At 38.2% G+C, this 14,608-nt stretch overlaps 1 protein-coding gene across 1 annotated transcript in view; it reads left to right on the top strand.

Moving 5' to 3' along the window:
* Positions 1-14,608, top strand: part of LOC114031409 (E3 ubiquitin-protein ligase parkin-like) — a 1,828,862-nt gene that overhangs the window by 1,774,545 nt on the left and 39,709 nt on the right. The window contains exon 10 of the mRNA XM_027846472.1: positions 14,031-14,114. Coding sequence (XP_027702273.1) covers positions 14,031-14,114 — 84 coding nt within the window. The remainder of the gene's footprint in view (positions 1-14,030; positions 14,115-14,608) is intronic.

Genomic DNA, 14,608 nt, shown 5'->3' with positions numbered 1-14,608 from the left:
CCTCCATTAGATTATAAATTAATTGGAAGAAGAGTGAGTATTGGATACATCTTTGAATCCCCACCACCTAACACATTTAATATTTATTTAATCAATGTTTCTTGAATTGATTTATACTTATTAAATGCTTCCTTATATGATTGTTCTTTCTCATACAAGGCAATGATAGGCCTGTTGTTACTTTATTCTTGTCAGATCTCATCAGGAATACTCAGTTTGATTCTGGGTGCCCCATTCTAAGGACATTGAGAAGGAGAAAAGTGTCCAGAAAATGGAAATCAGGGTGGTGAAGGTCCCTGAGTATAAGAAACATAAGGATCAGTTGAAGAAGCTAGGCATATTTAGCATGGAAAAGAGATTTATGGGGGACGTGATGGCTCTCTGCAAGTATCTGATGGGCTATCCTATGGTGGAGGTAGTAGACTTATTTTGTTTGACCCCAGAGGGCAGAACCAGGGACAGGAAGCTGAAGTACAGGAGAGGCAGATTTTGGCTCAAATTTACTCTAAGATTCTATGAACTCATCATCCCCTATAAATTTGCTTCTTGTCCTAACTTCTCTATTACAATTAATGCTATTGATGATACCACTTCCTAACAATTAGAACCTTCCAAAAGTGTAATGGGTGGCCTAAAGAGAGAGAGAGAGAAAGATTCCCCTTCCTTGGAAATCCTCAAGAAATGGCCAAACAACCCAACCCCTTGCCAGATATGTAATAGTGAGGATTCCTTTCATGTGGGGGTTGGACTCAGTTGCAATGAGATCCCTTCCAATTTTCAGATTCTATGATTCTGTAATTTATTTGAATTTTGGTGAAAATGGAATGCTTGATTGAAGGGTCATTTACTACCCTTTTAAAACACATGAACATTTAGAAATAAATGTTTAAAAAAAGTTACTCTAGTTAATATTAAAGTGCCTTTGGCACCAGTCTTATACACTGGGATTGCTAACTAATCATCCCCACAATTAGTATAATCAAAAGTATTTATTAACCTTTCCTCAGAGTGTGTCTCCATAGTGGATATCGTCCAAAGCAAACTAAATGGTCTTTGCTCCGTAGAAGTTTATCATCTAGCGAGGAAAAAGCAGTGAGGGGAGAGGGAAAGAACAATCATTTATTAAGTGCATACTCTATGCCAGCACTTTCCCAATGTTATCTCATTTGATAGAAGATCACTGACCCTGAAGCAGATGTTACTGAATATGTATTTTAAGTAAGTACGTCCTTAAGTAAACAAGTTATATATTCATTCTGTACATAACCTTAAAATGATAAGCACACTTAATAGGATGAGCAGCAAAGAGGGAGTTCCCTAAATGGCAGTTAGTCCATATCCCCTGTGAAGCCCTTCCACGAATGGAAAGAAATCAGGTCCAGGATCTGGATGGAAATCTCATATCCGAGAAAAAGGAAGGCAGTTTTTAGGACAGCAGGACTAAAAAGAAAACTTTAACAGTCCTGACTATGGGTGTCTAGGTCTTCTTGTACCTTCCTTATGACAATCTACATAGACTTGATAGCAGTGTTCATCTTTCTGTGATTCCCATTTATCTTAACTGATTCACAGATTTCTCTCCTATGTTAGTATGCAATATATGGCACATTCATTGAAGAAGTCCAAAGTAGATGTTGTATACTTGAAATATGAACCTCACACTTTCTACTTTTCACGATTTGTTTCAGTGAATTAGAATACCATTTCATTTCCATGGGACTGTAATGTCAGAAATGATCTTGAATATATGAGATGCTATTGCCCATATTGAGCTTTAGCTATTTTTAATATATTGGGGATGAATCTCATATATCATTGCTGCCATCTTCTGGAAAGCTGTATGTTTGCCAAAAAATATTACCTTTTTTCCCAAAGCACTATAAAAGTATATATCCTTCTTTTAATGTTTCCCATGACCATTCTTAGGGGTCCTAAGATGTTATTTGATTTTATCCTGTTCCTTAAACAGACTTTTAGAAACTCCTAAAGTGAAAATAAATGAAAGCTAATGAAATGCTTTCATAACATATGCTGGCGTGACATAGAAAACATCAATACAAAAGAATTCCACTTTCCTCCTAGAGATAGTATTGGGGAGATACAGTGGATAGAACCTGGATTTGGACTAAGAAATTTGGGTTCTAATCCCAGCTCGAACACTTTACTACCTCTATGCCCTTGGGCAAATAATTTCTTTAACCTCATTTTTCTCTTCTGTAAATAGAATGGGTTGAATGAAATTGTTTCTAAGATACTTTCTAGCTCCAAATCTCCCATCTCATGATTTACTTATAAGGATCAAAAACTTCATTTTTAGAGACCATAACTTGTTAATTCTCTTTGGTTCCTAACTTACAGTAATCAGTGATTACTTGGTTCTTCATATTGGAAGTGATGGATTTCTCTTCACAATTCCCAAGATAGATATGCCATTCCATCTTTCTTTGAATTCCATTTGGATTTGTCACACGTGACTTTGGGGAGACAGACAGGTGCTAATTAAACAAAAATATAAACTAACTAAGGGCCCACAAAAGAACACACCAGAACATGTGTTCATGAGAATGTCAGTCTGTATGACCATATGAATGTTTATAAATATCTTGTGGGAATATTTAAGCCATACATAGGCAATCCTAGCTTTTTTTCCCCCCCGCAATAGATTCCTGGAAAGTATATCAGGGAGAAGGATGGTGAGAAATGGATCATTTTCCCTGTAGCACCATCTTAGCCTATAGTTTAGTTTACCTTGTTTTGCCACTCAATGTCACTTCTGTGTTCGTAAAGCCTGATGTTTACTGAGTTTACATTGGGTGGCGGAAATGGCTTTGAATCAGCAACTGAATTGATTACTGAGCTGCCAAGAGTAAAATGATTCAACATAAGAAATTGAGATGATTTCATCAGTGGAAATGACATTGAAGAAGAAGCATCTGTTTTGTCACTGTACCCTAAGGACCCAGGACCTTTCTGTCTGACACCCCTCCCCTCCCCACATGTGTTGGCTCACCCATTAGAATATAAGTTCCTTGAGAGCAGGGACTGACTTTTTATTTGCATCCTCAGTAGTTAGCACAGTCCTTTGCCCATAGTATATGTTTAATAAAGGCTTTATTCATTCATTCATTCATTCATTCATATAAGAAGTACCTTTTTGGGTAACATTAAATGAAACAAGAGACACAGCACAATATAGAAGAAAGAGCACTGGCCTTTGAATCACATTGTGACTCTGGCTGATTACTAGCCATGTGACATGAAGTAAGTCATGGATCTGGATCTTAGTTCCCTCTCAGTAACATGAGAATAATACCGCCTAAATTACCTGCTTCTCATCATTGTTTTAAATACCAAATGTGGGCATTTTTTAAAGCAGTTCAAAGTTGTCACAGGTGTCAGACCTCAGAAGACTTGTATGAACTGATGCAGAGTGAAGTGAGCAGAACCAGGAGTACAATTTACATCATGATTACAGTAATGTAAAGAAAACCAATTTTGAAGACTTTAGAACTCTGCTAAATGCAATGACTGTCTCAACTACTGAAAATTAATGATGGTGATGAGGAGGAGGCTTGTTTCCCACCTCCTGGCATAGAGGTGATGGACTAGAAGTGCAGAAAAAGGCATAATTTTTCATACGTGGTGAATGTGCTCATTTGTTTGGTTTGATCAGTCTTGGTTACAAAGGAAAATTTCTATTAGAGGGCAGGGGAGAGGATGAAATCAATAGATAAGAGTGATGCAAGAAAAGAAAGAACAGATTGTCACTGGAACATTATAAAAATACCTAGAGTAAAGTAGAAATTCAGCAAGGGACACAGGCAAGCAGGGCAGTTTTACTACTAATGTGTTAAATTTAATATACACTTAAACTGTACATAACAGAAGGTCATAAGTTTCATATACAGTCCTCACTTCTGTTTGTCTGTGTTTATTGAAACATTCATGTTTGTTTATTGTCTGTCTTCCCAAACTATTGTTTGGCAAATTGTTGGTGTTTATTAATTTCATAAGAAAATTTTAATTAAAAAAGAAAAATATTAGTCACATGCTAAATACATAAATAGGAACTGTAATTAGTCATCTGAACAGACTGGTGAAATTTTAGGTGGCACAAAGCAAAGCTTACTTGTGAATACAAGCTCATTTAATTTAACAAGCCATTTTCAAGGCTTATTATATTCAAGGTCCCTATACTGGCCACACACATCATGTAAATGGTTTCCATTTATTTTCTGACATGATGTTAATGCTGACGATTGTATATGTGAACAAGAATTTGGTGTCAACATTCCTCTCTGCCCCGTATACATTCACAAACATAAGAACTGCAGCAGGTTTCTATTTCTTAGCAAGGACTAGTTTCATTCAACATTTTCACATAACGATAAACATCTCCAATACACAGGATCTAACTTAAGGGTGGTGGAAGAAACATTTGGACTCAGAGGACCCAGGTTCAAATCCTGCCTCTGATGCTTACTACCCAGATAACTTTGGGCATGTCACAGCTTCTCTGGGCCTCAGTTTCCCCATCAACAAAATAAAGGAATCGGATTAGATGTCCCAGTTCTACATTTAAAAAAGATTACTTTTTATAATGCAATTCCAAATATTGTCCTAGTTGCTAAATTCACTAAGAATTCTTTTCTATTTGTGGACATAAATTCAAGTTTGAATTCATGCACAATGGAGTCAGCCTATAGAGCAGATCAACTTCCACTGAGGTTCTTTCACATTCAGAGCAGTACATAGCTGGTGTGTATAGCTATTGTGTATCTGCAGGTGTGGAAAAAAACCAGTTTCTCACCCAGAAACATTTGAAATCTAATCCTTAAACACATGAGAAAAGGTTGAAACAAAAATGTGAAATATAGATTTAGAACATAGCATTTATGTCATTTGTATTGCTTTAATTTAACTAATTCAATATTTTCATCAGCCCTAAAAGCAGACTCGCAAGAGATATTAATAACAAGATATTAAGGTTATTGTTGTTAAGTCATTTCTAACTTTCCATGACCCATTTTGGGGTTTTCTTGGCAAAGACACTGGCATGATTTGCTGTTTCCTTCCCCAGCTCATTTTACAGAAGAAGAAACTAAGGTGAACAGGGTTAAATGACTTGCCCAGGGTCACACAGCTAGCAAGTGTCTGAGTCCAAATTTGAACTCAGAAAGATAAGTCTTCCTGATTCCAAGTCAGGTACTCTATCCATTGTGCCACCTAGCTGCCCGTAAAACATGAATACTGCTTAAAAATTAATAATAATTTATTCAAGTCATCAAACCTTCACCTTTGTATGATTATAAATGAAGGAAATGATATCTTACTACTATTAACATTTGGTATATTCATAAAACAACTTGGGGCTCTTTGATTTTAAAATGTGCACTAAATGAATTAACTCAGTTTTAATAAATTTGTAATCTCAGTTGTAGTAGATAATTTTTTTGTCCTAAGCAGAATGACAAATAGGTTAATTATTAAGCCATGAAAATGGGTTAACTGAAGAGATGCCATAATTGACTATCAGGGCTTTAGCTAGATAGATCAGATGATCAAGAAATCCATTGATCAGTCAATCAACAGGTAGAAAAATGGATGGATAGATAATAGAGAGAACTAGCAAGAATTGATTAAGTATTTACTATGTGCCAGGCACTGTGGCTTTAATTTTGCCGTGGCTCATCCTTTTCTATTATTTCCTCATAGTCCATTCTCCGTAGTATTGGTGCAAAAGGAAATTTAATGTATTTGTGTCAGGGAAGGCCTATTTATTCTGACAAACTGATCAACCTCCAGAGTGTTCTTCTACCATGAAACTGATTTTATATCTCATCCACTAGCTAATAAGATGTGAAGAGTTTTCTCTGTCATATCAACAGATCAGACTTGCTTCCATCGAAAGCAGCAGTGTGAAATCATCTATGGAATTATTCTCAGTGGTTCAAAATATACAGTCCACATTCATTAAAAAGATGATGGCATGTGAAAGTCTGATGAAGGCTTTGTAGAAACTCACATGTTATCTACAAGGCTGCTACCTAGAATGCCTTAGATGTACTTACCTAGAATTTTCCTTTATTAAGGAGCTCAGACAGAATGCTTGTGGAAGAAAGTGGCCAGAGACCACCAGTGGTGGTGGTGGTGGTGGTGTTGGTGGTGGTGGAGTGTGTGTGTGTGTGTGTGTGTGTGTGTGTGTGTGTGTGAGTATGTGAGTGTGTGTCCATCCATACATACCCACACTAGCAACTTCCCCCATGTAATTTCACGAGCTAAACCGTCATACCTCTTCAGATAGGGCAAAATCCAATTCATTCTATTAGATGTCAAAAGGAATGACAAAATGGAGTAATAATGATAATAATAGCTAACATTTCTATCATAGGCAGTGAAGCCTTGTGGATAAAGGGCTAAGCTCAGTGTCAGGAGGAATTTTAAGTTCCACCTGTGACACATACTCTCTGTGTAACTCTGGACAGATCACTTAACCTTTCAGTGTCCCCAGGCAAATTTCCAAGACTGTAAACTGTAAAATAATTGCATTGATAGTGGGAATTTCCTCACTAGGACTCAGGTCTGACCAAATTAAAAAACAAACAAACAAACAAACAAAACAAAACAAAAACGAATACATTTCTTTTTGAGCTTTGTAAAGTGATACATGTGGAGAAAGAGAGAGATGCATATATAATCTCATGCATCCCCATCTTATTCCTTACTGCAGCAAAGCAATCATACTACTCTCTAATAAGTTTGCTCTCCTAATCTCCACAACAGCTATTTCAAATCTTTTCATATCTCCTCACACCTCCCACAACACATCCTCCCCTCTATCACTTGGCTGAAGACCTCACCACGTATACTTAATGAAACAAATTGAAGCTGTTTGCCTAGAGTTCCATCTAGCCTCCTCTTCATTTTGCATTACCCAAATATCTCTCCCTGCTGTCCCTTCTTTGCTCCAGTCTCTGATAAAGAGGTGACCTTTCTCCCTGCCAAAGCCAACCCCTCCACATGCAGCCTTCATCTTCTCTAGCAGATGTTATTACCCCCACTTTCTCACTCATCTTCATTCTCTCCCTCTCTATTGGTTGTTTTCCCTACTGCCTGCAGACACATCCATGTCTTCCCCATCCTTTAAAATAAAAAAATTTAAAAACAAACACACTTGATTCTACCATAACTGCTTGCAATTGTTTTTTATCTTTACTCCCCTTCTCAACTAAATGTTTTTTTAAAAGCCATTTATACTGAGTGCCTCTTCCCCTTCTCCTCTCACTTGATTCTAAAGCCTCTACATTCTGGCTTCCAGCCTCATCATTCAACTTGAAACAGTTTTCCCCATATTGTCAATATTTTCTTAATTGCCAGATCTAATGTCTTTTTCTCTTTCCTCATCCTTGACTTTTTGGAAGCCTTGGTAACCGTCATTTACCCTCCTCTCCTGGACACTTTGTCTTTTTTGAGTTTTGGTGACACTGCTCTCTCTTAGGTGTTCTCCTGTGTGTCTGACTCGTCTTTCTTATGCTGGTTCTTTATCAAACTTATACTCTCTCACCATGTGTTTCCTCCAAGGCCCTATCCTAGACATTTTCTCTCTCTCTTTTTTTTTCTCTATACAGTTTCATTTGATTACAGCCTCAGCTCCCAGAGGCTCAATTGCTACTTCTATTCAAATGATTCCCAGATCAATATGTCCAGCTCTAGTGACTCTGCTAAGATACAGTCCCACATCACTAACTGACATTTAGACATCTCAAAGTAACTATACCATCGGCATATCAAACTCAACATGTCCAAAACAGAACTCTTTATCTTTGTCCCCAAACCCTACTCCCCTTCCTTTCTGAACTTTCCTATTATTGTCTAGGGTACTGCCAACCTCTCAATTGTCATTCAGTTGTGTCTGACTTTCCATGACAGACTCTTGGCCTCTCTAACCTTTTATAAAGCATTTGTTGCTCAGTCATTTTTCAGTCGTGTCTGACTCTCCATGACTTCGTTTGAGGTTTACTTGGCAAAGATACTGGAATGGTTTGCCATTCCCTTCTCCAGCTTATTTTACAGATAAGGAAACTGAGGCAGACAGGGTTAAGTGATTTGCCTAGGGTCACACAGCTATTAAATATCTAAGGCCGGATTTGAACTCAGGAAGATGAGTTGTTTTCCTACTTGAGGCTTGGTACTCTGTGTACTATGGCGCCACCTAGCTGCCCTTTTCAATCTAGTTACTCTTGCCTACTTGTTCATCCTTGCAAACAATGCTTCATTTTCAGCCTCACTGCTTTCTCAGTGCCCGGGGAAGACACTGCCACCTCCTCTCTAACTTTTAATTTCCTTGGTTTTAACTCAGCTCAAATCTCACATTCTTCAGGAGGCCTTTCCCAGGTCCCTACCCTGCCCTACACCATACACAAAGACACACACACATTACTAGTATTTTCCCGTCAGAAATTATCTTCTATTTCCTCTGTACAGATCATATATGTACTTAATTACTTACAGTTTTCTCTCCCATTTGAATGTGAACTACTTAAAGTCAGGGACAATTTTTGCTTTTCTTTGTATTTCAAGTTCTTAGCACCGTGCCTGGCACATAATAAAATAATCACGATGGTGATAGTAACAACAGCAAAAATGAAAATCATCATCAATAACATTTATGTAGAGCTTTCAGGTTGCAAAGCACTATACTATGTTATGTCATTGGATCCTCACATCAACTCTGGAAGGTAGGTGCTATTATTATCCCATTTTACAGATGAGGAAACTGAGGCAAACAGGATAAGTGACTTGCTTAAGGTCATGTGACCTGTTAGGCTTCAGGCAACTAGGTGGAATAGTCAGGAAGACCTAAGTTCAAATCCAGCCTCAGATTTTTACTAACTTTATGACCCTGAGAAAATCATTTAACCTCTGTTTGCCTCAGTTTCCTCATCTGTAAAATGGGGATAGTACCTGCCTCTCAGAGTTGTTGTAAGGATTTGTAAAGTGCTTAGCCCAGTGCCCGGCACATAGTAGGCACTACATAAAGGCTAGCTATCATTATTAAATATGCAAGGCCAGATTTGAACTCAACTCTTCCTGACTCCAAGCCCAGCACTCTTACTCTCTGTGCCACCTATGATTGCTTAATAAATGATTGTTGATTGGCCAATCCAACTGGTCCCCGCAGTAACTCTCTGAGGTAGGGGCTGTTATCCTCATTTTACAGCTGAGGATACCCATCTATAAATACTTTCTGTTCATAAAATGATCCTAGACTAGAATATTAGAGCTAGAAGCCACCACCTTCAATATGAAACCTTCCCTGATCCACACCCCTCCCCTGCACTGCTGTCACACTCCATCCCCAAATTACCTTGTGATCATTTTGTGCGTATTATTTAAATACTTACACATGGCAACATTTTCTCCCTATTAGAGTGTCAGTTCCTTGAGGCCAAGGACAGTTGGATTTTTGCCTTTGTATTTCCCATGTGCTAAAGTACAGTGTCCCATACCTAGTAAGTAATTATTATTATTATCAATAAATGCTTGTTGATTATTTGATCCAAATCCATCCAATAATCATTAATTAAATGGTCACTACATGTAAGCTCTGCCTTTTTATTTTGTTTTGTGTCCCTAGCCCTGTCTTCAGAGAGCTTCTCTTCTTCATGAGGGCTGTATAACATGTACACAAATATGTGCTGATCTGAGGAGAGAGACAGCGTCCACAACTGAACAGTCCAGGAACAGTTGACCATAGACAGTTGCACATGAGCTCAGCCTTCAGTGAAGCCGGGGAATTGTAAGAGACAGAGGGCAGAAGACAATACATTCCAGACATGACTCATTTAGTCCAACCCTTTTCTTTTTTAAATGAAGAAACTGAAACCCAGAGAGGTTAAACTCTCTATCAATCAATGAATTGCCCGAGGCCACACAGTGGCAGAACCCCAGTCTCTCTTGGAGTCTGCTCTCCATTGATTTTCTATGGCTTCTAAAGAGGTTGTGGTATTTACCTCCAGAATGACACCTTATCTCTCTGCTTGGTGCTTAGTACACAGAGAGAATGGATGGATTTTCCAATTTGATTTTTAAGAATTGAGAAACTAAGTATGACCACATCTGGAGCAACTTGTGTGGTTCTAACCACTGCTTTATAGGAAGGACACCCATAAACTGGATAGTGTCTGGGCCTTGAGATCATTCCTAGGTACTAGTCAGTTGAAGACGCTGGGGATGGGTGAACCAGAAAAGTTTTGCAAGGCACATTCTAGCTATTTGAATATTTGAGTATTTGAAGGTCTCTCACATGGAAGAATTACATTTATTCTGCTTAGCTCTAGAGGTGAAAATAAGGAAGGATGCTTGGACTTGCAAAGAGGCAAATTTGGGCTTGATTTAAGGAAAAACTTACCAACAATTAAAACTCTCCATGAGTAGAATAATGAGTTCCCCAGGGAGTCTCTAAGCAAAAGTTATATGACTACATCTCAGGTGTGCTATATAGGAAGGATTTTTATTCAGGTACCAACTGAACTAGATGAAATCTGAGATCACCAAGAATCTGTGATTTGGGGAAGTGAGGAAATCCTGAGCAAATCATTTAACCTCTGTTTGACTCAGTTTCCTCATCTGTAAAATGGGGATAGTACCTGCCTCCCAGGATTGTTGTAAGGATTTGTAAAGTGCTTAGCCCAGTGCCTGGCACATAGTAGGCACTACATAGAGGCTAGCTATCGTTATTAAATATACAAGACTGGATTTGAACTCAGCTCTTCCTGACTCCAAACCCAGCACTCTTACTCACTGTGCCCCCATTGTGAGGACCCTCATTAGATTGTAAGCTCCTTGAGGGCAGGGACTATTTTTTGTCTTTTTTTTTTATATTCCCAGCACTTGGTAGAGTTCCTGGCACAGAGTAGATACTTACTAAAACTTTATTGAATTGAAATAATATTTGTAAAGCACTTAGCACAGTGTCTGGCTCATAGTAGGTGCTATATAAATGCTAGCTATTATAATAATAATATTATTATTATTGTGTGGCAGGAGGAAAAAAATCCTAGCACAAATGTATGTATGTTAATTATTTCCACAGGTGAGCAAGCTAGTGATATGTTTACATTTAATTTCTTTTTTTGTTTTGTTTTCAAGTTCTTTCTAAGACATTTTTAAGATGCCTCTTACTTTAACATCACAGTCATTTCTAGATAGAGCTCCTTACCCCTATATCCCAGTATTGAACTCTTAATGAAATCACTTTTGCTGAGACAAACAATACACTGACCGTATCTTGCAGAGATAGACAAACCTTCTGAGCTGTCATCTCCCACTTCTCTAAGGAGAAGGGAGGATGTTTCCATTACCTGGTCTTATAAACCCAAGGTGGTCATTGGTTACTCCAAGTTGACTTCATTTGAATGTTCTTTTCATTTACTTTATTGTCATCACCATGCATCATTTCATTACAAGTTTTCCCATGTTCCTATGAATTCCTCATATTCACTTGTTCTTAGGATTGTGTATTTATTTCCAAGGATAATTTCAGTAGCAATTACAGCTTAGCCAAATCAACAGAGTTAAAAGGTTACATGCTTTACTGAGTGTAACAGGAGCAAAGTCCAGAAGTCCCCATCTCTGTCCCTTCCCTCTCCCTGAGTTACTGAATACATCCACGAGCCTTTTGGAATCTTCCAGATGATCAGATGACAGCTATCACCAACTGGGAATGGTTGGGGAGGTAGCTAAATCACATTTGCAATGTTTTATATGATTCCATATCCATATATGTGTGTGTGTATGTGTGTAACCTATATTGAATTACTTACCATCTTGGGGAGGAGAGAGGGAAGACAGGAAGAAAATTTGGAACTCAATATTTTTAAATGAATGTTAAAAATTGTCTTTACATGTATTTGGAAAGAAAAAAAATACTATTAAAAAATCACATTTCCAGTTCTTTTGCTAGCCATACCTATAATACACAGCAGATAAAGTACCTCTACTCTCTAATTCCTCCATTAGAAGTCCAAGTCTCCCTTATATGAGTATCTTTTTCAGATGGATTCCTTATGATAATAGTCCCAGCTCTGCCATTAACTAGCTTTATAACTTTGGACAAATGACCTTTGCTTGTTTTCCATTTATTTATGCTTGGCCCTATCAAGAGACAGTGTAGCATGGAACTAGAAAGCTGGCCCTGGAATCAGGAAAACCGGGGTTCAAATTTTGTCTCTGATGTCTCTTAGCTAGGTGACCCTGGGCAAGTCACTTAACTTCTCTCAGTGTTTCAGGGAACTCTCTATAACAAGGTTGTAGTAAGTACCAATCTTCATTAGTATAGGAAGTTCCTGATTGGGAGATCCCTACCATGATGAAATTACAGGCCTCATTTTAAAAAGAAGAAAGAATTCAAATTTGGCCTCAGACATTTACTAGCTGTGTGACCCTGGGCAAATAACTTAACCCAGATTGCCTCCAAAAGATAAAAAATAAAATAAAAAAGAAGAAAGATCTCTGTTCATTCCTTTGGAATCCATAAATGCCTGAATAAATGTCATGACCTTAGCAAGGTATAATGGAAAAATTAGGATTCAGTAGACCTGGATTCTAGTCCCAATACTACCACTTCCTTTGCCTAACCTTGTTGTTTAATTGTTTTCAGTCGTGTCTGACTCTTCCTGACCCCATTTGGGGTTTTATTGGCAAAGATACTGAAGTGGTTTACCATTTTCTTCTCCAGCTCATTTTACAGATGAGGAAACTGAGGCAAACAGGGTTAAGTGACTTGCCCAGGGTCACACAGCTAGTAAGTGAATGAGATTGAATTTGAACTCAGGAAGATGGATGAGTCTTCCTGACTCCAGGCCTGGTGCTCTATCCACCTAGCCTGTCATTAGCCCCAGTTTCCCCTCCTGTAATGTAGCAACAAAACCGATTGATAATATCATTGTATGCATCAACTTATGTATTGTTTGTAAAAGCACATTAGAAAATGCATTATTATTTTACTTTATTAATTTACTGTATTAGTTCACTTCAGTCTATAGATGTCTTCAGAGGGATGCTCACTTTTCAGAGGGAAGTCAGAGAGGTTAATCAAATGGCAAGAGCACGGATTTTGAATTAGAGGACCTAGTTAGTAAAGGGTCTACTGATTACATCTTGTGTAATATTGGGCCAGTAACTAAAATTCTCTGGGTCTGTTTCATCATCTGTTAAAAAAAAAAAAAAAGAGGCAGAAGAAGTGGGATTTGACCTAGATCATCTCCCTTCCCATTCCTAATCCTATGATCCAATGTAGTGATGCTCTCTTTCTATAAATGTTAGATGGGACACATTGAATAATTAGTTTCTCTTTTTTAATAGTAGAGCAATATAGCAATATAGCTGGGCAGCTAGATCGTGTAGAAGACAGAGCACCAGGTATGGAGTCAGGAACACCTGAGTTCAAATCTGGCCTCAGATACTTACAAGCTATGTGACCCTGGGCAAGTCACTTACCCCTGTTTGCCTCAGTTTCCTCATCTGTCAAATGAGCTAGAGAAGGAAATGGCAAACCAATCCAGTATCTTTGCCAAGGAAACCCCAAATGGGGTCATGAAGAGTTGGACACAACTGAAAAATGACTGAACAATAACAAACTATAGCTATATGTTGCTTAGGATCCTAGAATCATAGATCCAGAGCTGGTAAAGAACTAAGAGGACATCTAGTCCAACCCTCCCATTTTGTAGGTGAGGAAACTAAGGCCAAGAGAGATTGAGAGACTTGCTTGAGGTCACATAGGCAGGTAAATGGCAAAGGTGGGATTTGAACCCAAGTCACTGTCCAGAGACAGTGTACTTTCCACTCTACTGGAAAAGAATAGATCTGGAATAAATAGTATCTCAGAGAGTCATACTAGTATCTAGTATCTAAAATAGTATCTAGAAGAGTAGTGGTGCATAGCAGGGGGACATTAAGTTGATAACTCTTACAACCAAAGGCAACCACCAGGCATCTCTCTAATATAGGCATGTGTTATATTTCAGTTTATCTTCTGCCGTGATTGTAAAGAAGAGTACCATGAAGGGGAATGCAGCACCCTTTTTCAAGCCTCTGGAGCAACAGCCCAGGTACTGACTGAATGAATGAATGAATGAATGAATGAATGAAAAGGCATTTATTAAGTACTTGATATTAAGCACCTAGTTACTTATTAGGTACTTAGTACTTAAGTATTTAGGCACTTTATGTACTTAACAAGTATTTAAGTGCCAAGTACTTGACAAGTACTTAAGTGCTAAGTACTTAATAAATACTCTCAGCCCTGAGAATGCAAGCAAGCAACATGGCCCCTGCCTTAAAAATCCTACATTCTAATAAAGGAGGAGTGGTGGCCAGAGAGGAGTGTTTTGGGTGCTAGAAGTCACAGGGATGGTGATTGGAGTCATAGGCAATTGATTGACACGTGGTTTCCAGGATTGTTGTTTTTCCTTTATTTTTGAAGAGAACCATGACATCAGGGAGATAATGCTATGACCTGCAAGTGAATTGGATTTGAGTGAGGGAGGTTCTGTGCAAAGTCACCAGTCTCACTTTCACCTCTGGAGCCATCTGGGTCCAGTGG

The sequence above is a fragment of the Vombatus ursinus genome, unplaced genomic scaffold, assembly GCF_900497805.2.
Source record: "Vombatus ursinus unplaced genomic scaffold, bare-nosed wombat genome assembly UNPS02015175.1, whole genome shotgun sequence".
Taxonomy (NCBI): Eukaryota; Metazoa; Chordata; class Mammalia; order Diprotodontia; family Vombatidae; genus Vombatus; species Vombatus ursinus.
This window is presented reverse-complemented; position numbering and strand designations above follow the sequence as displayed.